Raw genomic sequence first — 24,744 nt, 5'->3', positions numbered from 1 at the left:
CAACAACGGTCACATTTCACAGCACACAAATATGACCGTTTAGCCTCCAAAACCTTATTATATTAACACAATCACCATCACTCACTCACTCCAACAAACAAAACTTCACTCTTCTTCATCCTTCAATCTTCAATAACAACAACATCAATTCAACCTTAGTCTTAAAGTTCCATTTCATTCATTCATTTCCAGAATGGGAATTTCATTGAACAACAACAACAATGGTTCAGTGTCTCCACAACACTACCACATCCACAAGGCCTTCCTCTTCAGCAACTACATCCTCTTAGGTGCAGCCTCCAGCTGCATCTTCCTCACTCTCTCCCTCAGGCTCCTACCTTCCCTTTGCGGCTTCTTCCTTATCCTCCTCCACGTCTTCACCATCGTCGGCGCTGTCTCCGGTTGCGCGGCCGTCTCGGCTGGCATCAGTCGATGGTACTCTGCCCACATGATCTTCACCGTCCTCACCGCCATATTCCAAGGCTCGGTTTCTGTCTTGGTCTTCACAAGAACTTCTGATTTTCTTGGACAGTTGAAATCTTATGTTAGAGAAGAGGATGGTTCTGTGATTCTCAAGTTGGCTGGTGGACTTAGCATCTTGATTTTCTGCTTAGAATGGATGGTTATGACTCTTGCATTTTTCCTCAAGTACTATCATTATGTTGAAGGTGAGAATCATCATGGTGGCGCCATTGTTGCTGTGAGGAGTAATAAGGTTCAGAATGAAGAGGATTTGAAGGATTGGCCATGGCCTTTCCAAGTTTAATTAAGTCACTGATTGATGATAAGTGATAACATTGCAATCTGCAATGGTGTGCCTATTATTGTTCTAGTGCTTCTATATTATATGATTAGTATTATTCATTAATTCGTTTTTTTTTTTTTGGAGAATTTGATGCTTTTTTCTCCAATAATAGAATGAGGGTGTGTCTTGTGATTTGATATAATCTTTTTTGGTTGGTATGTCAAAGTGTGAGTATCCTTATCATAATGTAATTAATGGTGTGGGATATATTTATTTTTATCATTGCTGGTATGAGAATTCAAGTATTGAATTACCATTTTTGCCTATATATATTATATAGTTGGTTGAGTTTGTGCTTCCATTTGGTTTGAATATTTAGAAATCTTTTTTAATATGAACAAGTTCATTGATTATTCTTTTTGCTAGAAAAGTCATCTTGTCCTGACAAAACTGAAAATAGAGTCCATTTCAATAATTCCAACAATTTGAGTAAGAGGGCAACCATAAGGCACTATATTACAAGTTTTTGGCTAGGAAAAATAATTCTGTTCAACAAGTGAGATCATAAATTGTATTTCAAAAAATTAAAAGGATGTTTCTAAAAATTTCTCATACTTCTTACATTAGCAAAGATGGAGTATATATATATATAAAAGATGAGTTCCAACTTCCAACACAGTAACCCCTACATCCCAGAATCCAGACGTGTGTCCAAGATTGGCTCTTTCAAGCTTGACGCGTGGACACAGATACACGTGCCTGGCAAACAAATGAGGAAAATCATAGTTCAAATGAGCATCATGAAGAATACACATGTGAAGTGTGTATATGTATATTGTAATCAAACTCTTTGAAGCGTTCTGTAATTTACCTATTATTAAATGAATCCTCAATTGTTAATGGTATAAATGCAGCCACTAATAGATATTTTAAAGAATGATATATTGCAGATTTCTTTTTTACAATGTAAATAATTTTTTATCAGCTTGCTTTGCTTTCCTTTCATTATGAGAAGGTGAACAAAAATATGAAATAGATATTTTTTATTAGCTCCTATGATTGCGTTTTGAAATTCCTAATTTGTGTTAGCTATCTCTTAAGGGTTTGATACCTTTAATTAAAAACCTGATATTCATTTAGTTCTTTTTTATTGAGGCAACCATTCATGTCTTTGATCACAAATTACAAATATTTTTCTTAATACTCTCGCATATCTACCTATGGAAGCAATTATGTCATAATCAAACAATGGATTGGGCAAAATAGGAAGCTCCAAGACCTAAAGGCAGTTAAAGTTACTGATTAAATACCAAGAACTTGAGTTTTGTAACATAAAGAGTCAAACATTACTCCACTGTAATAAAACATTTTGAACATAATACTTACAAAATTGGTAATAGGTGTTTAATTAACTTAAATCTATATAAAGTTTGGTCAAGTTTTCAGATTTAGTTAATTTTTATGTGAGACTCTTCTAACTTTGAAAACATTAATTTAGATTTAAAATTATTTTATTCAGAATTAATTATTTCTTTTTAGAATCACACATAAAAGTAAGACTTAGATAAAAATAGTCAATCATGACAAATGAATCAGTTCGTGCTTTATTAAAACTTGAGTTATAATATTAACTATGGTATTAATATATAATATTTTATTTATTAATATTAAAATATCTCATTTTAAATAATATTAATAAAATTTATTCTATATTAACTTTTAATATATATTCTTATAGAAACTTTAAATAATACCATATATTAACTATTAACAAGATTTTATATATGATTTTTCAATCCAAAATAAAAAATTAAAAAGATAAAATTTGAACAACAAAAAATAACTAGATCTAAATTCAATAGAAAGTACTCCATATATATAGATGTAGTACTCCCTCTTTAGTTGTTCTGCAAGCAAATACAATTTGAGTTTTCAAAATATAGATGCAGTTACATTCATCTTAGTATAATTACATAAATTAATATAATATAAGAATAATATTTTAAAAAATATTATTCATTTCAGACATTTTTGTTGAGTATATAAATATTGCAGTCTTTTCTCTCCTTGTTTTTAATTACTAATTAGTGATTGAAATTGTAATTATAAATAAAAAATAAACTTGAATGTTAATGGAAGGAGAAAATGAATACATATAAAAAATGTTTATGTGAAAAAAATGAATACCTATAGAGTAGTAAGAAATTAATTACTTGTTATATAGAACTTTTGACTTGTTTGATACATTACTGTTAGGGATATCCAACTTTATTGAATTCATTAAAAAAAAAACTTACAATATCAAGTTGTATGATTCAACTAAAAAAACTTTCACTGAATAGGTGTCAATTTTTTATATTAGTAAAAGTCCAAGACAATAACATCCATACATGAAGTAGATTATATGATCTATAAAGTGCATACATCATGGCCACTCAAAAACAAGAGGTTCCAACTCAATCTACATACACATGCCATCTAAGTTAGTCGGTGAACCCACACCACAAAAAATTGTTCTTAAACCAAAAAAGGAAAAAAAGGAACTTACACTAAACAGAAGATGCTTAGGACTGAGAGTGTTCTAACTACCCGTGCAGTTGTAACTGCACTCCCACAAACCCATAAAAGTAATAATAGTACATTATGGTTCCAATCAATTCCAAAAAGCTATAAATTGTGTTGTAATCCTTTATCTTTGAATAATTCTAGAAGGAAGGCTAGTTATTCTTCTTCTAACCGTTCAAGAATGACGAGTTTCACTACACGCGCTGCAGCACAACCTTTGAAAAATGCGGATGAGCTCATTGACTCCGTCGAGACTTTTATCTTCGATTGTGATGGTAGCAACACTTTTTCTTTTGTCACTTGAGTGATTCTGATTATGAGTTGCTGTTGTTTCTTTTTGGTTATTTTTACGAACAAGTTATCTGCAATTAAATTGATGCTTGTTTGTTTTACGGAAAGATGAAAAAGATACGGCATATCTCAATTGGGTAAATAGAAATTATTTTGAGTTGAGCTGATTTTGTGATTAGAATACTGTGAGCGAAAAGAATTGCAGAACACATTTAGTTGAAAGGGAGCTTCTTGGATGAAGAGTAAAATTGTGTAAAAAATGAAGATTTTGACTAAATTTATAGAGAACATGTCCATTGTACATGATTCTTTGGGTATTTTTTTATTATAAAGGAAATCATTCTTCACTCTTTATCGAAAGTTACAATGTACAGTAGCATCATCCTATCTGAAATGTTATTTTTGTTTAAAATTTGGACAAAACACTGGGATAGGTCTTTAGAAAGAAGAATATTATGTGTACTCAATTCGTCTCTATATTGCTGAATAGAGTGTGAAAATGATATAGAATGAGTCTCACACAGTCACACAACATTATTGCATGTCAGCTAGATGTATGAGATAAGAATGAGTACAAATAACACATCTTTAATAGGAAAAAAAAATTTAAATATAAGAACTTTACTTCTTGTTGAGTTAGATTCTTGATATTTCGCATCTTTTTATTATTAGAAAAATGGTTTATCCTCCCAATTACTAATACTGCATTCAAATGTTCACTTCTTTTCCATTTACACTTAATTTGTAGGTGTTATATGGAAAGGTGATAAATTGATAGAAGGAGTTCCTGAAACACTTGACATGCTTCGATCAAAGGTTGTATATTAATGTGGCCATTAGCCCTCTACCTGCAATTGCAAAATGTGAATAGTAATTATTCTTTAATTCATGATATAGAGCTTTTGATTAACTTCTCCAGGGAAAAAGGTTAGTTTTTGTCACCAACAACTCAACAAAGTCTAGGAAGCAATATGGAAAGAAGTTTGAAACACTAGGCTTGGATGTTAGTGAGGTTAGTCCACATTTTCTTCATAATTTTCCCTGTTTACATAGAAATTCTCAATCAATGTCCAGTTTAAATAATCATAATTTTAATTACCTTTTAGGAGGAAATTTTTGCTTCATCTTTTGCAGCTGCTGCATACCTGAAGTCCATTGATTTCCCAAAAGATAAAAAGGTAATGCATATCACCTTCTACTGCATATTTCAATACAATAAATTTCACAGAATCTTCTTTAAATTTGTCCAAACTAAGAATATTTTTTTGATTTTTTTATGAAGTTGAAAATAAAGGACTTATAATTAAGCATGATTCAGGTTTATGTCATTGGAGAAGATGGCATTTTAAAAGAGCTTGAACTTGCTGGATTTCAATATCTTGGTGGACCAGTATGTATTTAGTTCCATTATTAAAAAGCTTTAATGTCAATCAGATTTCATATCATAACATGCAACACTGTATTTTTCAATATTTAATATATGTATTGAATATTTTTCAATCGTGATTATTGATGTTTATCATTCTTTCTCCCTCTTTGTATGTTGCTCTTTTAGGAAGACGGTGACAAAAAGATAGAGTTGAAGCCAGGGTTTTTAATGGAACACGACCATGATGTGTGTACTTCCATTTCTTCATTTGTTATTTTTCATTTGATAGTATTAGGACTTCTTATTAAAAGATTATGTTTGTTATCAGGTTGGTGCAGTGGTAGTTGGGTTTGATCGTTACTTCAACTATTACAAAATCCAGTAAGATTTCAAACATTGACCACGAAACATAACTAGTTCATATGTATTTAGTCAAATTAACTAGTGGTGGCAGGTGATTCTTACATTTATAAGTGTGTTTTTTTTTCTCTTTTGTGAGTAAAGGTATGGAACACTCTGTATTCGCGAAAACCCCGGGTGTCTCTTCATTGCTACGAATCGAGATGCTGTTACACATCTCACAGATGCTCAGGAATGGGCAGGTTTATACTTTATTCTTCTTCTTTCCTTCTATTGATCTTGTTTCCGAAAATTTTGTATATTATAGTTAAAACAGCAATATTTCTTGATCTAAGCATGCTATGTTACATTTGTTATGATCAACATAATTGCTTAAAATTGTAGTTTGAGTTTTCAGGTGGGGGCTCTATGGTTGGTGCTCTTGGAGGATCTACTCAACGTGAGCCTTTAGTTGTCGGAAAACCCTCAACTTTTATGATGGACTACTTAGCAAACAAGTAAGATTTCTTTTTCCTTATTTCATACTATTGATGCGCGATATAATCCATGACATGGATAATATTATAAGATTGAAGCGGTATACATACATAAATTAAAATTCTATCACATATTTTGTTTCGCCACATTTGACAAATTTACTTCTACAACATGATATCAATGTATTCTTTCTTAAACTTATCTTCCAATACTGCATATAATTTTACATGTTAATTACAACATCATAAATTTTTCTTTGACTGAGTTGTAACCTTACTATGGAACAATAGATTCGGCATTGCAAAATCACAGATATGTATGGTTGGAGACAGATTGGACACTGACATATTATTTGGGCAAAATGGCGGCTGCAAAACTCTTCTTGTCCTCTCAGGGGTTACCTCACTGGAGACTCTTCAAAGTCCCAACAATTCCATACAACCAGACTTTTACACCAACAAAATCTCTGATTTTCTCTCTCTCAAAGCTGCGGCAGTATAATTCAACTAGAAAAATTCCGCGCTCTAAATTCATGTGCTCAACAAAAAAGGTTTGAAATGGCAATATCTTTTAGAATATTATTCTTATATTATATTAATTTATCTAATTATACTAAGATGAATCAGACTACATCTATATTTAGAGTATTGAAGTTGTATTTGTTTGCAAAACAACTAAAGATGGAGTATTACATCTATATATTTTGAGTACTTTCTATGGAATTTGGATCTAATTATCGTTTGTTGTTCAAATTTTAGCTTTTCAATTTTTTATTTTGGATAAAGGAAAAAAATCGTAACTAAGTCTAAAACCTTGTTCTTTGTCACACATCAAGCTTAAAAGAACCAATTTTAGACACGCATTTGAATTCTGGGATGGGGTTTATTATGTTGGAATTCATCTTTTTTTTTTATATATACTAAATAAATATATTTTTACTTATACTCATCTTCAGCATTTCTTAGAGAATGTAATCATGATAACTATATATATATATATATATATATATATATATATATATATATATATATATATATATATATATATATATATATATGTTAGAAGAATCGAAACAATAAAAGCATAAAATTCTATAATAAATATATAAAAAAGCTATATAAATATAGATGATATTAACTAATTTTAATTGATCCTAATTATACTTTAATATCCTCTTCAAATTCAAGTGGGAGCTAAGGATACCATTTTTTGCTTGGATATTAGAGTTCGAAAACGGGTAGGATGATGAGCCTTCGTGAAGATATATCTGATCCAGAATTTCAACAGCTATGAGACAAACAGCATCAATAAAGAGACGTTGCTGAACAAAGTGACAGTCAATCTCAATGTATTTGGTGCGTTAATGGAAAATAATCATTATGGGCAATCTGAATAGCAATGCGGTTGTCACACAAAAAATTAGTCGGGGACAACTAAGGAGCACCCAAGTTTTCGAGAAGCAAACAAATCGAGACCACCTCAATAGTAGTATCAGCGAGAGCACGGAATTCAGTTTTTGTGCTTGATCGAGCAGTGAGCATTTGTTTCTTGGCTCGCCAGAAAATGACAGAGTTACGAAGAAACAAACAATAACCAGTAGTAGAATGACGATCAGTTGTGTCACCAGTCCAATCAGCATCTGAGTATGCCTGAAAGAATAAAGAGGAATGGGCAGAAAAATGAAGACAATGAAATAGAGTGCCTAAGAATGCAAAGAGTTGACAAGAACCGGCTAAGAACATGAACTGGATAGGCGATGTCTGGTCGTGTGACAGTCAAGTAGACGAGACCTCCAACCAACTGTCGATAGAGAATATGATTATCCAAAACAGTGTCACCCATAGGGGTAAATTGAACATTAGGCTCAAGAAGAGTAGACTCAGTGCAACTATCTGTAATTCCAACTCGAGCAAGAAGATCCGAAGCATATTTAGCTTTAGAGAGATAGCTACCATCATCTGTGGATATGACTTCTAGACTAAAAAATAACTGAGAGAACCAAGATCTTTCATCTCAAAAGTATAGTGAAGGGAGGTTTTGAGATCAGGGATACCATCAACATCATCTCCAGTAATGATCATGTCAGCAACATACAAAAGTAGAAAAATAACTCTACGTTTACTTTTACGAATAAAGAGAGCATTCTCATAAGGGCTGCAAGTGAAACCGAATTTGTATATAGTGGTGCTAAACTTGTCAAACCATTCACGAAGAGCTTGTTTAAAACCATAAAGTGTCTTGCGAAGGGGACAAACTTTGCTGGAAGGATAAGGATATCCTGGAGATGGTTTTATATAGACCTTCTTTTTTAAATCCTCATTAAGAAATGCATTCTTCACATGCATCTGACTAAGAGACCATTTTTTGACCGCAATAATGGCAAGGAGAGCGTGAACATAAATGAGACAAGTAACAGGAGCGAAAGTCTCTTCATAGTCAATACCATACTCTTGCGTACATCCTTGAGCGACCAACCGTGCTTTATAACGGTCAATAGAACCATCAGAGCGAGTCTTGATCTCATATACCCATCTACTATCCACAATTTCATTATTAGAATGAGGATAAATCAAGTCCCAAGTGTGTACTTTTTCAAGTGCTTGGATTTCTTCCTACATTGCTTGCTGCCAAATTGAATTTGTAGAGGCTTCTCAGAATGACTGAGGTTTATGGTGATGAAGAATAGTAGAAAAATAATAATAATAAAGAAGATGAGTTGGTGAATTTCTTATCCTAGAAGAACGCCTGGAGGGAGGAGGCATGACAGTAGGAGCAGGATCATCGTCCGGTCTAGAATCATCGGGAGGTGAGAAGGCGGAAGAGTAGAAAGTTCGAGAGGTTGACTGGAGATAGAACCTGTAGAATCATCACTAGAAAAAATATCAATATTGGCATTAGTGAAGAACGGTGACTGAGTAGAAAGAATGGAATCAAAGGAGGAGAACTTAGAAAACATGTGATGTTCCCAAAATATAACATGACGAGATATATGAATACGTTTAGAAAGAAGATCCCAACAATGATAACCCTTGTATTCAGTGCCATAACCAAGGAAACAACACATGCGAACCCAAGGTTCAAGTTTAAAATGTCCATGAGGCTGAAGAAGAATAAAACAGACACAACCAAAAATTTGAAGAGAACTGTAATCTGGAGAAGTATGATAAAGAAGTTCAAAGGAAGTAATATTACCAAGGACAGAAAAAGGGAGTCGATTGATGACATGGATAGCAGTAAGGACCGCTTCACCCCAAGTATGCTCAAGACACGAAGAAGAAATAAGCATTATACGAACAGAGTCAAGAATGTGACAGTGTTTGCATTCAGCTCGTCCATTTTGTTGAGACGTATCAGAAAAAGAAAACTCAGACAAAGTACCATGTTCAGCAAGAAAAGTTAAAAGTTTGGAGTCATGGTATTCCATAACATTATCGCATCGAAAAATTTTAATGACCTTGGAAAACTGAGTTTTAATTATAGTGGCAAAGTTAATATAAATATGAGGTAGCTCATGGCGATTAGTCATCAAATAAACCCAAATAAAGCGTGAATAATCATCAATGAAAACTACAAAGTATCGAGCCCCTTCCATAAAAGCGGTGGGAGCAGAACCCCAAACATCAGAGTGGATAAGATCAAAAGAAGAGCAAGCAAGAGAGAAATTATTGTGAAAAGATAAAGCAGATTTTTTGATAGTTTGACAAGTGATGCAATCAAAAGACTTATGATTAACTTGACCCAAAACACCCTTAGACACAAGAGAATGCAATTTTTCTAAGGAGCTGTGGTCAAGACGATGATGTCATAAGTGAAGGATAGATGGAGAAGAAACAGCACAAAGATTTGACACATGAATATGAAGATTCTCGAGCTCAAACAACCTTCCAACCTTACGTCCAGTCCGGATGATCTGTCCTATCCGAGGATCCTGAACACGATAACCAGAAATTGAAAAATTGACATCAAAACTGAGTTCAACAAGTTAACCAACAGAGATAAGATTAAAGTGTAAGTTTGGAATAAAATAAGTATCAGGAAGATGAAGATTGGACTGTGAAATAAAACCCATATGTGTCTCATGCAAGAGGGAACCATCAGCAGTGTTGACAAAATGTGCATTTGTGGTGGTAGATAAAGATGAAAAAGGATGACGCAAATGAGACATGTGACTAAAGCAACCAGAATCAAAATACCATTTAGAATTACCTAGATGAGTGGAAATAGTAGTTGAGGTATTACCAGAAAATGATAGAAGTAGCTTAAGAAGAGACTCAATATTGGATGGAGAACAAAAGGTGGATTGAGAGAAGTAGAGTTAGTGGATTCAGTAGCAGTAGCAGCAGTAGAAGCAGACATATTCTTATTAGTGTAGTTGAAACGAGAATGATACTTGTTTTGATCCGAACGTGGTGGGCAAGTAGGACAGGTAGTAATCAAGTGTCCCAAGAGCTTGCAATAATGGCAGAATAGTGTTGGACAATGGTAGCTAATGTGAACTTTCTGCTTACATTTGCGACATTCAATAGAAGGATAGTATGAGAAGAGGTGTCCAGAATGGTTACAATTCTGACAGAATTTATCCTTTCTGTCTGTGGCAGCAAAGACATATGATTTTTTCATAATAGAAACAAAGGCGAAAGAGAGAAGAAACTATAAAATCGGGGCAAAAATTGAGAAAACGAAGTACAGAATCGAAAAGAGCTCACCAAAAAATCTTAGGGAGGGTCCCACTATCTACCATGTCAGCAGGAAAGGCCACGTGGCAATGCGTGAGAGGAGGAGGAGATCGCGTCAGCACTGACGCGGCAAGGAGGTGACACGTGGGTCGTGAGGAGGGTCGGGTTGAATCGGCAGAGTCATGGGTCGAGCAACGGATCCGTGGAGGAGTCGCAGCGTGACACGTGGCGCGATCGTGGGCGTGGATTCAACGACGCTGGAAATGTCTGGAGGGAGGAGAACCTCAAACGGACAGGGGACTTCAGGTGGCACGTTCGGCGACGATTCGAGAGGCGTTGAAATCGTGACAACGAGACGAAGATGATGACGAACCAAGACATCGGAAAAGGATCGAAAAACAAGGATAAAGAACTGTCAGAGGAGACAAAACATAAGAACTAGGAACTAATTGTCATTGAAAAAAAAAAAAACCTATATTCTTGATACCATGTTAGAAATAAGATAGTAATTTGAAGAGTGTATTATTAAGTGTGTAGTCGAAGGTACAATGTATAAGGGTATATATAAGTGTAAGAAGAATCAAAACAATAAAAATATAAAATCCTATAATAAATATACAGATATGCTATATAAATATAGATACTACTAACTTATCTTTATTGATCCAAATTATACTCTAACAGTTGATTCAGTTTTCATGGACCGAAAATGTTGAATTGGCCAACAAATTTAATAAAATCTCTAATTTTTCTTTAATCACAAATCCTAATCTCATCCTCTCCCAATCCCTCCACACTCCTCCCAATTTCCACCGCCATAACCTCTCACTCTATTCCAATTCTGACATCACTTTAACTTCTCATTATATAACTTGTTCTTCATCAACAATTACAAAAATGAATTTTTTATAGACAAAAAAAAAGATAGATATAAAAAAAAGAAAGATCGAGATTGCATGAGACTATGAAAACCTAATTATTGAGGAAGAACATTGTAGTGCCCTAAACTTCTTTCATAGTAGTAATTGGCAGTTACTGCTGTTAATTCTTTGAGGTTGAAATCTGGTAATTGTGTTCTTTTTTTTATCATCTTTATTGTGGTGGTGGTGTTCTTAGAGGTAGAGGTCTTTTCTGTTGACATAGGAGATGCTCTTGTGTGATTCGAGTGAACTCTGTCAAGCACTTCTTGAGATTTTTGTGAGTGATTATGGATAAAAAAATTGGTTCATTCATAAATTTTTATTATCATTTAGTTGCTAAAATTTTAATCTTTCTCCCTAAAAAATAGATGCATTTGGCTTGATAGTGATGTTGCATGATTGATGGTGATAATCCTCTATTAGTCCATTTTTATCTGTGAAGAAGAAGAATTTTTCAAAGAGAGAAAGAGTGATAATAGAACCAAGGAAAAATTAAAAATTTTATCAAATTTTGTTACCAACTCAATATTTTTCGTCAATGAAAACAAAATTAAATGATAGACGATTTCAATTAAATATGATGATGGTTTTGATGTCTAAAAAAATTATTCACATGACGTGATTATGTGGATCCACAGCTTATAGTGAGTACTTCACCTGTTGTATCGGTAGGTAGGCGAATTAAGAAACAGAAAAATTTTTATTTTGTCCTCTGTTAACGTGGTCATGAGCGCAGCTAGTAAACAACTCATCTATGGCTAGTAGAGCAATGGATCGACGTGTTTGATTAGTGGCTAGACCTTCGTATAGTGGGCATCAAGATTTTGCCTCTAATTTTTAGAAGGTATTGTCCTATTTTTGGTTATTTCCTTTGGCAAACAAGTGTAAATGGACTTTTTTTTTTTGGGTTTTAATTTTAATTTTGCTACTGAAATTTTTAGAAATCTCATTTCTTCACCTCCTCAAATCCACAAATTATATATAACACTTTACTCATAATTCAATTTTTATTAATTAAAAATCTTCACACAATATTCATTATTATTGTTGTTGTTGCCGACAAAAAAAAATTGATATTAATTTATTTAATGTGGTAGTTTAATTTAGATATTAATTACAATGAAATATTATATTATTAGAGTTTAAATTAATAAATAGTTAAAATATTATTTTTTAATTTACCAAATATTAAACCAGCACTTCTCCAAAAAAAACTTTACTAGTTGCAAGGCATTTTTTGTTCTATTTTCTATTTTCTCAGTAAAACATTAATTATGTTTCAAAAATTGCAATCTAAAATAATTTAATACAATAAAAACTCAAATAAAAGAAAAAATTTAAGAAATGTATGTCATAAATGAAGAATTTTTTATTTTAATAAATAAAATAAATATTTTTTGAGAATTTACCGATTTAAATTCTCTTGCTATATCTCGTTTATACTATAAATGAAATGATTTTTCACGTAAGTGTAAACGAGATATATATATAAGACAAATATTCAGCATCTATAAAAGGATGTGTAACCCTTAGTATTTTTCACACATATTTCATATCCTTTCTTTGTCTCCTTTTTCTCTCAAAACCAAAGCTGAATGGCCAGTAACAATCCATTCATAGTTGCGCTTCTTTATCCGAATTGTCGAATGAGAAATGGCGACAACAGGGTGACATTTGAGTGTCAGGATCCGATATTGTTTCGCACTCAGCGTGTGAAGACGTTGTCGGATTTGAAAAGTTTGATATTGAGCAAGGTTGGTGGGACACAAGTGAGAAAAATCGGAAGGGTGGCGTATAGGTTGCTGGCACCCATGGAAAATGGAGTCTTCCGGCTTCGACTATTCCGACTTCACGGGGACGAGCATGTGCGACTGATGTTCGACATTCATGGGAGGATCATGTGTGAACAGGTAATGGAGCTGTCCGCCGAGGGGGTCACGTTGGTAGTGGGGGTTCTACACACGAAACCTATGTGCAGGACGACCAACCTCTCGCACCACCGCCCATTCATGTCGCGATTCCGGAGCATGAGGCAAAGGAGGGTGAGGAGGAGTCGGACGAGGATTACGTGGCAGACAGTGGAAACAATGAGTCTTCCGATGGTGGCGATGAGGATGAGTTTGTGCTGGAGACACCTGCAGGGGCTGTGCGCGCCATGTGCTGCCTCCACCTCACCCGATTCCAGTGCTAACGGCTGTGCCAAGTCACTATCACAATCCAACCAACCTAACACATCGAAGGAGAGCATAAAGGGTTCATTAAGTAACATACCAAAAGATTTAACAAAATTATTTAACTCAAATACATAAAAAGACATTTCTCACCTCGCAGCCAGTGGATACTGATAGACGCCTCTATCTGGTGGACACCACTGGAAAAATCTATGATAAATCCAGGACATCAACAACGGAGTGCAGCCAGCGATATCCATTATGCCCTGCTGAGCCGCCAAAGAAAGGGACTGATACGTCCAGGTCAGCACAGCCGAGCCCCAGGAAAACGCTCTACACTCCGCAAAGTCCCGGAGCAACGGTAGCCAATGAAGGTGCACCAGATTGTTGGACTTGTCGGTCATCAGATACCCTCCGATTAGTAACATGATATAACACTTGGGGTACTGTCGGAGGGTCTCGGGATCGTTTGTCTGGGACATCTGGCGGACACGATCCCGTAGCCACACAAGCTTCAGGGTGAACGACTCCATCCTCTGCACCGCCTGCTGTGCTGCCGCGGGAAGCCTGGCACCGAGGAGCTGCTCCACCAACGCCCACGTCTCCGTATGGTACCACCTACCAAAGTCACAGAGGCACCCCCCGACGGGGTTACCGTCGCGTAGGCCTAAGTGGTACGCCACATCCTGCAGGGTGATAATGACCTCACCCCACGGGAGATAAAACGTGTGCGTCTCTGGACGCCATCGCTCCACCAGTGTCGAAATCAGGGAATTGTCAAAAGTAAAATCCCTGAGGGGCACGGTGTCGCCGAATCCGGCCTCAGCCAGATACGGGATGATGGCGTCCGGTGGAGGTAAAGTATGGCTCACTCGTCGGGGCAGTAGAAGGCAAGGCCTCTGAATAATGACAACCAAAAATAATATTTAAATTATATAAAATCAATTATAAGTTATAAATTATTTTTTAACATTTTAAAAAATTAATTTTACTTTTGATAATATTTATCTCTCAAAAGTCTCAAGATTAATTATTTTTATCATTACTTTTATTACAAATTAAATAATATAATACAAAAAAATAAGTCTTAAATTTCTAATAAAATAAAAATATCAAAATTTATTAATGTAAACCGTGTTATACTGTAATGGCATTAAATTTATAAATACTAACAACATAGCACAGGAATAACAGAGTTCCAAACTAATAATATTTATCTCATACCAACCTAACACAAGTGGATAGAGTTCTAAATTAAGCCTACAGACCTAACTCCTAACTCATTTACCAACGTTCCAGATCTTCATGACTACTCTAACAATGGCAACATCATTAAATTTAACAACCATAACGAAACTAACCTCGAAGTCGGCTGCCCCGGCGTAATGTGTTGTCTCGTTCAGCCTATTTATGTCCCCGTCATTCCCCACTTAGCGCGCCATCACCGTTTGGGTCAAAGGTATAGTCAGAAAGGGTTAAAAGAGGGAAGAAAGATGTTGACAAAGTCAAACTGGGGCCCGAAAGTCGGCTATAAACGACTTCTATATATAGACGCGCACGGGCCATATCTCGTTTACACTGTAAACGAGATATACACGTGTCACGCTGACGTGTCATATTTTGTTCACAGTGTAAACGAGATATAGCAAGGGAATTTAAATCAGTAAATTCTCTAAAAAATATTTATTTTGATAAATATTACATTTATTTAATTTATTAAAATAAAAAATCCATAAAATGAATAAATTTTATATTATTACATACTGCTATAATAATTCAATTATATATTTTTAAATTATAAAATAGTAGATGTAGTATTTATTATATTTGTAACTGTTTTATTATAATTAATATATAATAAATTATAATATAATTCATACTTGAATTTAATTCGCTTTAACCCCTTTTCATTCAAAATGCCTTTAGTTCAACCTACTCATTAAGACCAAATCTGTTATTCTTTTGTTTCATGTTTATTGGCACTTTTTATATGTTAATATTTAATAGGTTTATCTTTTTACATGCTCTAAAATATTATTCGCTAACTCTTTTTTATAATTAAATTAATAATACATTCTAGACAATTTTAGTTTTCTTCTTACATAATATTATTTATACTTTTTAATAAAAATATAATATTTTAAAATTAAATTTATGTTTTGTACATATTATAACTTTTAAAAAATATTAGTATTTAAAATTTTTTTTATTTCATAAATTTGATTTCAAATAAATTAACTTAGTACGACTCTATTATTGAATATATAATGATAATGACTTGAGAATTTTATTAAAAATAAGTGTGTATAATTTTAAAATTTAATAATATTTATCCATATATATATATATATATAACGAATTAAAGTTATGCCAATAAATAGAGTTTCATTGCATGATTGGGTTGTATTATTCACAGCCTCGCTAAGCCCAGCCCCGTAGCCCATGACATTTGAACGGAGCCCGGGAGACGTTTATATCCTACTGCACTATAAATTCGACTTCAACAACTTTTTAATTTTGTTCTCATTGCTCAACAGTTATTGCAACATAATTATCAAATTGGTCTTTTAAGCAAAACTCAAGAAAAGTTTATAGTAATTCACCGCACACAACACGACAAAAGTTTTAATTTCGACCGGACTGTATTTGACATACCAGTGTCACAATAAAGTAATGGCACACTTAAAAACTTTTCATATATTGACATACCAGTGTCATAATAAAGTAATGGCACACTTAAAAATTTTCCATCATTACCAATTAATATCTGTACAAAAATACATATTTGTCATATAATTTTTCTATTATACTACTATAAATAGATTTAATTATTTTATTATCAAAATTTTGATTATTCTATTATACTAGATTTGATTATTTTTGTAATTAATTATTTAGTTAAAAATGGTACGAATTAATTCTTTTTGACTTACAAGTCTTACCTAGCATAGTTCCCTAGCATGTAATACATTACCCCTAGCATAGTTCCCTAGATGTTATAGGAATCAGCATAGTTCCCTAGCATGTAATACATTACCCCCATCTGTGCCTCAATCCCTGTAACAGTGCTTTGTTGTCCAGGTGCATTACCATATATCTTCAAAGCCTTCTTCAAAAGCTTCAACCCTTTGAATCACAAATCAATGGTGGCAACATCTACTTCATGGCCATTTGCTGACATAGCCATGCTTGCAAGAACATAGTGCTCAAGTGCAGCCTCATAGTCACCCTTTCAAGAGCTGTCTAACAAATTCTTAAAACATTTATTATTAATGTATTATGTAAATCAAAGATATGATATGGCAAGTACTTTAAAATTCTAGCATAAAAAACTGAATTGGATTAATGTTTATGAATACTTGGAAGTTTCAAAATTATGAAGTATTAGCCATTTAGCCTCTTAATCCATGACAATAAGGGATGGGAACTCTGTTGAGCAGAATTTGAAAATTGATCCTTTTGAGCATATGTACCCAATTTTTGTTCAGTAGATCTTATACGAAAAGCTCTCCCAAACTATTCTTACAACATTGGCTTTCAATCTCTATTTCTAAGTAGTAAGTTTCTAGCAAAATGAGTTCTAAGAAGAGTATAAACTTGTATAGTCCCTGACAAATATATATATATATATATATATATATATATATATATATATATATATACACACACTAAGCTCTCATAGTAATTTACTAGTTTGGAGCTACCAAATATGTTCATGAAAAGAATAAAAGAGGCCACCCAGAGATCAACATATTTGATTCCTGTTTTTGAAAATTTTGAGGCTAATCATTTGATGAAATATGAGGAAAGCTTTAATGAATGACAAACAGAAGTAAGAACTAAAATATGACTTCAAGTGCAAATTCTAAATAAGGAAGGGAGTCAGCACACAATCATTAAAGAAACCAAGGTAAAAAGGACAAATTAATTCTTCTACAAATCAAAATAAGAGCCGGTAGAAGAGAGAACTATTGTCAAATAAAGATAAACCAATATAGCTTATGCTCAAATAAGGATGCAATGAAGTCAGGTCACAAGCATGTTGCAGATTAATGAGGGAACAACAATCCCTTATCTGAAATGAATAACTCATTCTCCTGTTCTAAAGTATTTAAGATTCAGAGTGATGTAACCAAGTTCCAACAGTAAAACTAATAGAAACAGAAAAAAAGTGCTGTTAAACTCCTCTTTGATTGTTGCAACGGATGGTTCACAACTCTGCCTCATCATCATCATCATTTGCCCCTAAAATTTAAGCAACATATTTTTAAGTTTAAAAAGAGTAAACTAAGTATAACAAAAAATAAAAAATAAAATTTAAAACATTTTATACCACCAGAATCGTAATCCATTGAGGACTCAGTCTCGCCACCACTCTGTTCATAATACCTTGAGGAATCTAAATATTCCTGGATCAAAACAGCAAATAGGAAGGCTTATGAGCTAGCCATACAATATTATATGTAACAAAATATACTTGAACTTAAATGTATTGAACTTACATCTTCCTCCTCAAACCATTCAGTGTGAACATACTCATCACTTTCAGCATCTACGAAGGAGTAGTCTTCACCCTCAATATTCTCCGCAGCGTCATCATCAAATTGGGGAGTCCTTTCATCCATTTTCTTCATGGAACACGTAGCAATGTTATGCCCACCCTTGCGACAGTAGCTGCAACGCTTAGGCTTCCTTGTGGTCTCTATCTCAGTACTTCCATTCTTTGCAAGGTCTTCATACATGTATTCCGCATGCTCCTCCATCATGTTATTGTCCCCGCTATGAGTCCTAATACATGAAAGTATATTTACCAATACATCTCGTGATTCATTAAAAATATCCCCTTTTAGGCACCCTTCGTTCATAATTTGTTTACACCAATGTGCCAAACATGCACGCCGACTGATAGCCAAGGAATCCTCCATCAAGCCGCCCATGTCATCATACCCACTAATGCCTTCCTTCGCTTTTCTAGTCCATCTTCGCAGCACTAATGATTTTGGCAGCTCTGCAATGTCTAGAAAACCCAAAACAGCAAGTATATGACTACATGGAATACCTATGGAGTCCATTCTCATGCATGAGCATTTAAATTCATCTTGCTCTCCGTGAAAAGACACATGCCATATCATATTAGGCTTGTAAAATTTTGACACCTGATAAATCTTGCAAGAACTCTTTTCCTCTTCATATATTACCTTCAATGTGCTGGCCTTGTGGAGCATTGAACGGAACAAGACAAAAATTTGCCAGGTATAAATGGTAGCTGCTGACCTTTCTAATTGTTGAAAGTGTGTCTGCATCACAGGTTGTCCAGTTGATGATTTAAAGTCTGCCAAATCCTCTCTGTGCCGCATGTAGCTCAAACAACGCTGGAAGTGTTGAACAAATTCTGTCAAATTATAGCGTGATTTAACATATCTTTTGAGGACAGCATGTAGACTTTCACACCTCGAAGTCGTTCTAAACCCAGCAAAGAATTTTCCTCGGATATGAGCGGTAGCCCACATGTTTCTTTTCCCATACATATCTGCTATCCATTCCCGATCTTCCACTCCAAAGAATCCAACCATTTCCTCCCACTTTTGTTCGAACACACCAACTTCGTAATCACCTAGCATTAACTTTGTAAACATTTTCGTAAATTGAGGTTTGTGAATATTGCTTGTTGCATTACGCATCAAGTGCCATGCACATAACCTATGATGTGCATTCGGAAACACCTCCTGAATAGCGATAGCCATCGATTGATGACCATCCGTAATTACTGAAGTCGGTATCTTTCCCTTCATTGCTATGAGAAGCTGTTTTAGTAACCACACATAGGTGCTTTTCCTCTCATTCGAAACTATCGCAGCACCAAATACAACGGTTTGATTATGGTGGTTAACTCCCGAGAATATTACCACCGGCAATCTGTATCTATTCTTCTTATATGTGGCGTCAAATGCAAGCACATCTCCGAACAGATCGTAATCCAACTGACACCGGCCATCACACCAAAAAATTTGCCGAAACACTCCTTCTCTGCCCTTTTCAACACTATAGAACAAGTTTCGATCCCTTGCTGCTAGCATTTCCAGGTAAGCCATTGCAGAGGTTAAATCATCAGGTAATTGTCTTCTTTGCTTCGCAACTTGATTGTGCATATCCTTAATTGAAAAATTAACGTTCTCATACCCACCACACTGGCTAGCTAATGACCCAAATATGTTTGGTATGCTGATCCCCACCTCTTTCATATGGTTCATTTGACTAATGTCAGGCTCAGTCATTTTCTTGTGAGATCTTAACATTCTTGCTAACTTTGGAACAACAAGATCATGATTGTGTTCATCACAAAAATCTCTCACTACCCAACTCTCAATTACCGCATCAAAGAAAACATGAAGTTTACTCATACAACCACATCTTGTCTCTGGTTTTGGCTCCCTAACTCGATTTTTCATATGGTTCCATTTTTCTAATCTATACCCTTCACAAGAACAAACATATGCTTTTTCTCTAACTTTTCCATCAACTATTCTACTCCTACTCTTTCGCACACTGAAGCCCCTCGTCTTGGCATATGAATTATAAAATTCGAATGCCAAGCCAAGATCAGCAAAGTGCAATTGACAAATATTTTTCATAGATAGACTTGAAAAATCAATCTTACCAATATCTTCCCAAGAGTTTATGCGATATTGATCCATATCCACCGCATCAGAAGTTACGTCTTCATCCACATGATCACTAACATTATGCACATTTTGATCACTTGTGTGTCTTTGACTATTTGATGCTTCCTGCAATTTATAGTGACTAACATTAATTACCCAAAAAAAATAGCATAAATTAGGTACAATTTATAATCTAATAAGCAAAATTAACCAAAAACCATTGAATTTTCAAAAAGAATCACAATACTAATTTCTGAATTTTCTTATGGCAGCTTAAACTCTATCTCGTCTCATATTTTGGTGATTAAGATCAATTATATAGATTCATATATGGGTGGGCATGGTTTGGATTTTATAAATCCAAACTGGATCCACTTCAGAACCAGTTTTATGGTTCATGAAACCAAACCAATACTGTGAACAAGAGGGATTACGATACAGCATTTTTACATGATCATTTCAAGTTAAACAAGAAATCTGTTTAAAGCTTAGTCACAAACTGAACTAGGATATAGTTAAATATATCAATAATAATAGATAACATTCAACAAATTCAAATTTAAGCATAAATCAACAATGTGGGTCTTCTTAGGAGACAAATATTCCTGCAGAGTTGCAGTAATACACGAATTTGGAATTACTCAGCACAAAATAAAACAACAAAATAACATTTAAAATTTTAAAGCAAGTAAAAGAACAGCAGTTATATGTGAGTATAATATTTTTTTTTTCCAATCCACTATTAACCTTAAAGATCAAACCTTAGAGAGAACAAGAACAATTATACTTTAACTAAATACGAATACAGATAGTCAGATATCACAATAGCTAGTTCAAGTTCTCTAAAGTCTTAATGACCCCAAAATAATCATAAGAAAACAATTTATATAAACAGTATTAATTTATTACCACATAACAATGCAACCTAAACAAGAAAAACCAACCTTCTATTCAATTTCAATCCTTCAGTTCTCTCAGTCAATGCTATTTAAATTTACGTTTCATAGTTACTTTTGCACAGTAAATAAATATTAAAAAATTATTCAGAGTCATGTATATTAGACGAAGAACCAACTTTAGTGGGGACAAAGAGGTGAGGAGAAAAGAATGACATGTTTCACGTGGAGCACAACTAGAAAGCCAAAGTCAGAAGGGCAGTCTAGGATCTCAAAAACTTGAGAGCTTTCAATCTAGCTATGCTGGGGAAGCAATGTTGGCGGCTTCTAACTAAAGATCACTCCTTATTCTACAAAGTTTTTTGGCAAATATTTTGGTTCTATAATTGAAAAGTAACTAAATGGCAAGTTGGTAACTAGTATTGAATCAATATCCATTGAAAATTAATTAGAGCTAATAATTTTACATATGAAATGGGTCAGGCAATTCATCGAACACCTGTAATGCAAGGCAGTGATGTAATAATATGAAGCATGTATAAGAAAGGGAATTACTGTGTGCAAAGAGAGTGTTCAGGGAATTTTAAAAAAAGTGTAGGAAAATTAATTTGCAATAAGTAATTTGTTTAATTTTGCACTGCTGTGAAAGAAGCTGTTTTTTTAAAATTTAAAATAATTTTAAAAAAATTAGCTGATTTTCTAACATTACTCAAATCTAAAACACTCACTTTACAGGCACTTGCTTAGTCAACCAATAAATTGCAACAGTTCATAATAAGCTTTAAGCAAAATGATACTACTGAAATCCAAATTAAAAGCCAAGGGCATATATATGCATGTGCCTAATAAATATGATATATAATCATGTATCAGAATTTAGGTAATTTTCCTTATTTCACAGTGACATAGTCATTTCATTTCACTACCGCACATGTTCTCAAACATAATGTAACACTAGTCAACAAGCATTCAAAGGTTTCCTTGAGTCAGTTGTTAAACTCATAATAGAACCATAAATGTAAACAAACAGTAGAGCAATTTTCAAACTAAACTCAACAACTCCGCTGTTGTAGCCTCCAAAAGTAATGAAATAAAAAACACAACATCAAATAGCTAGAACTCATAACTTGTTCAATACTTCTATAAATAGTTTGGCATAAGAAAAATCATGATCTAGATGAACTATTTTCTTTTACTCATTTCATTAAAAAAGAATCATCTATAAATAGTTTGGCATTCTTCTTTTAATGCAAATTGCATAACTAACTAAACATTGGTTACTCAAAGACAGAATATAAGAACAGGTTAACTAAAAACCAGAACATCAGAGTTTGTTACATCACTAAAAAGTAAGAACTGAGAAATTTACTTCTTACGCATCCACATCCATTCTCGTACCATTGTTTGTAAAATCCATGAAGCCTCATGCCTCACTATGTTAGATACCAATAGAACAATAATTGGCATGAATCTTAGCTACGCCAAGATACTTGTAGCACAAAACAGAACAAATATAGCCTACAACCCGTGAATCAGAACAAATAAATAGAACAAAAAAATTGAATGAAATCAACGAAAGGAAGCAATACAACAGATTCATACAAGGGATTGGAGGAATGCAACAAGAAGATAAAAGGAACAAAAAGAAAATTAAATCAATGAAGTAATTTCATACCTGAGTCTGAGGCTCCATTGTTACTCTGGAAGTGGAGGATGCAGGGGGAATGGAGCACCAGAGCGCTGACAACCACTCGAAGAGAGAAGAGAGAAGAGAGAAGAGAGAAGAGAGAAGAGAGAAGAGGAGACGGGGAGGGAGAGCCTACGAACGACGCTGGAAGATGGATTGGACGGCAACGGCGACGGCTTGGCTGAACGGCGACGGTGAATGCTAAGACCAGTGGAGAGTAGAGTAGGTGGCGGCAACTGGTGAGGCAACTGGTGAGTAAACAGGGGGAAAGGAATTGGGAATTAGGGTGTGAGTTTGGGGGTGGGGCTGAATTTGGATTAAGGGTTTTGTTAGTTAAAACATAAAAAAATTATTATTATTATTAAACCCCCATGTGGGGTATATTTTTAATTTATATTTTGTGTCTATTAGAAAAGCTCAAAAGGCTTGAGCTTACTAAAGACAGACCCTTACAAGTTGGGCCAAACCCAACAGAAGTTACGCTCACCCGCAAAAACGTATTAACACGCGCATTACGTTTCTAAAACACTCTTTTACCATTATGAACGACTCTTCATTTTCTTCCTCGATGAAAATCACAACTGTCATTTTTTTTTTCGTGTTTCTCCTCATTCTCGTCCTCTTCTTGCTTCTTCTTCTCCTTCTTCTTTGTGTTTTTCCTTTTTTTCTTCGCGTGTTTCATCTTCATCGTCGTATTTCTCCTCCTTCTTCTTTTGATTTTGCAATTTCTTTGTTTGATTTTTTTCTCCCAAAAAGAATTATAAGAATATGAAATAAGAAGATGAAGAAGAAGAAACAGCAGAAAATGAGGAAGAGGAAGAGGAAGAGGAAGAGTTTTGAATTATGCAGAACTTATCAGAATAAAAATACACCCAAATATCTTTGTTTTACACCCAAATTTGCTGCAAATACAGAAATGAGTTATGCTATGTGTACACTAAAATCAACCATCAAAGTCAGCCACCAGTATAAAATACATACTTGAATACAAATATACGTTGAAAATAAATTAAAGCACACATGTATTTATACACAAATACATTGGTAGCTGATTTTAGTGTACAAATAGCATTTTTGTACAGAAAAATAGTTTCTCTAATACTACATTTTTTTCTTCTTTTTTTTCTTATTTCTTTCTTTCTTTTAGTTAAATGAATATAAGTTCATCATCTTCCAAGTAAGTTTACAGCATTATGTATTTTTTCTTCTTCTTTGTTTGATTTTTTTGTTTTTATTCTTGTTAAGAGAGTAAAATAAAAAGAAATTTGAGAAGGTAAAACAAAAAAGAAAGAATGAATAAGAAAAAAAGAAGAAGAACATGGTGATGATGATGAAAAAAAAAAGAAGCAGCAGCAGAAGATAAGGAGGAGGAAGAAGAAGAGTTCTGAATTATACATAATTTATCAGAATAAAAATACATCTAAATATCTTCATTTTACACCCAAATATCTTCGTGTTACACCCAAATATATTCGTTTTACACCTAAATTTGCTGCAAATACATAAATGAGTTATGCTATGTGTATACTAAAATTCACCACCAAAGTCAGCCACCAGTATAAAATACATACTGGAATACAAATATACATTGAAAATAAATTAAAACACATATGTATTATACACAAATACATTGGTGGCTGATTTTAGTGTACAAATAGCATTTTTGTACAGAAAAATGTTTCCTCTAATGCTACATTTTTTTCTTCTTCTTTTCCTTATTTCTTTCTTTCTTTTAGTTAAATGAATGTAAATTCATCATCTTCCAAGTAATTTTGCAGCATTATGTGTTTCTTCTTCTTCTTTGTTTGATTTTTTTGTTTTTATTCTTATTAAAATAGTAAAATAAGAATAAAGTTGAGAAGGTAAAATAAAAAAAAAAAGATGAATAAGAAAAAAAGAAGAAGAAGATGGTGAAGATGATGAAA

General features: G+C 33.8%; 3 protein-coding genes across 3 annotated transcripts; 2 read left to right on the top strand and 1 right to left on the bottom strand.

Annotated features, from left to right (window-relative positions):
* Position 1: 1 nt before the first annotated feature.
* LOC107635186 (uncharacterized) lies at positions 2-1,058 on the top strand. The gene has a single exon (XM_016338578.3). It carries the CDS (start codon positions 194-196, stop codon positions 764-766), a length of 573 nt encoding a protein of 190 aa, XP_016194064.1. The 5' UTR covers positions 2-193; the 3' UTR covers positions 767-1,058.
* Positions 1,059-3,149: 2,091 nt separating this feature from the next.
* Positions 3,150-6,529, top strand: LOC107635184 (phosphoglycolate phosphatase 1A, chloroplastic). The gene is made up of 10 exons (XM_016338577.3): positions 3,150-3,585; positions 4,350-4,417; positions 4,521-4,613; positions 4,708-4,779; positions 4,920-4,991; positions 5,157-5,216; positions 5,299-5,351; positions 5,475-5,572; positions 5,728-5,827; positions 6,098-6,529. The coding sequence occupies exons 1-10, from the start codon at positions 3,306-3,308 to the stop codon at positions 6,306-6,308; spliced, it is 1,107 nt and encodes a 368-aa protein (XP_016194063.1). The 5' UTR covers positions 3,150-3,305; the 3' UTR covers positions 6,309-6,529.
* Positions 6,530-17,784: 11,255 nt separating this feature from the next.
* On the bottom strand, positions 17,785-23,071 carry LOC107638101 (protein FAR1-RELATED SEQUENCE 5-like). The gene is made up of 4 exons (XM_016341274.3): positions 22,808-23,071; positions 18,077-20,362; positions 17,908-17,983; positions 17,785-17,819 (listed from the first exon to the last, which is right to left on the bottom strand). The coding sequence occupies exons 1-4, from the start codon at positions 22,823-22,825 to the stop codon at positions 17,785-17,787; spliced, it is 2,415 nt and encodes an 804-aa protein (XP_016196760.2). The 5' UTR covers positions 22,826-23,071.
* Between the last annotated feature and the right edge of the window lie 1,673 nt (positions 23,072-24,744).

The sequence above is a fragment of the Arachis ipaensis genome, chromosome B4 (genome assembly GCF_059453495.1).
Source record: "Arachis ipaensis isolate K30076 ecotype BB chromosome B4, ASM5945349v1, whole genome shotgun sequence".
Classification (NCBI taxonomy): Eukaryota; Viridiplantae; Streptophyta; class Magnoliopsida; order Fabales; family Fabaceae; genus Arachis; species Arachis ipaensis.
Note: the sequence above shows the minus strand (reverse complement) of the source record. Positions and strands in the feature narration are given on the sequence as shown.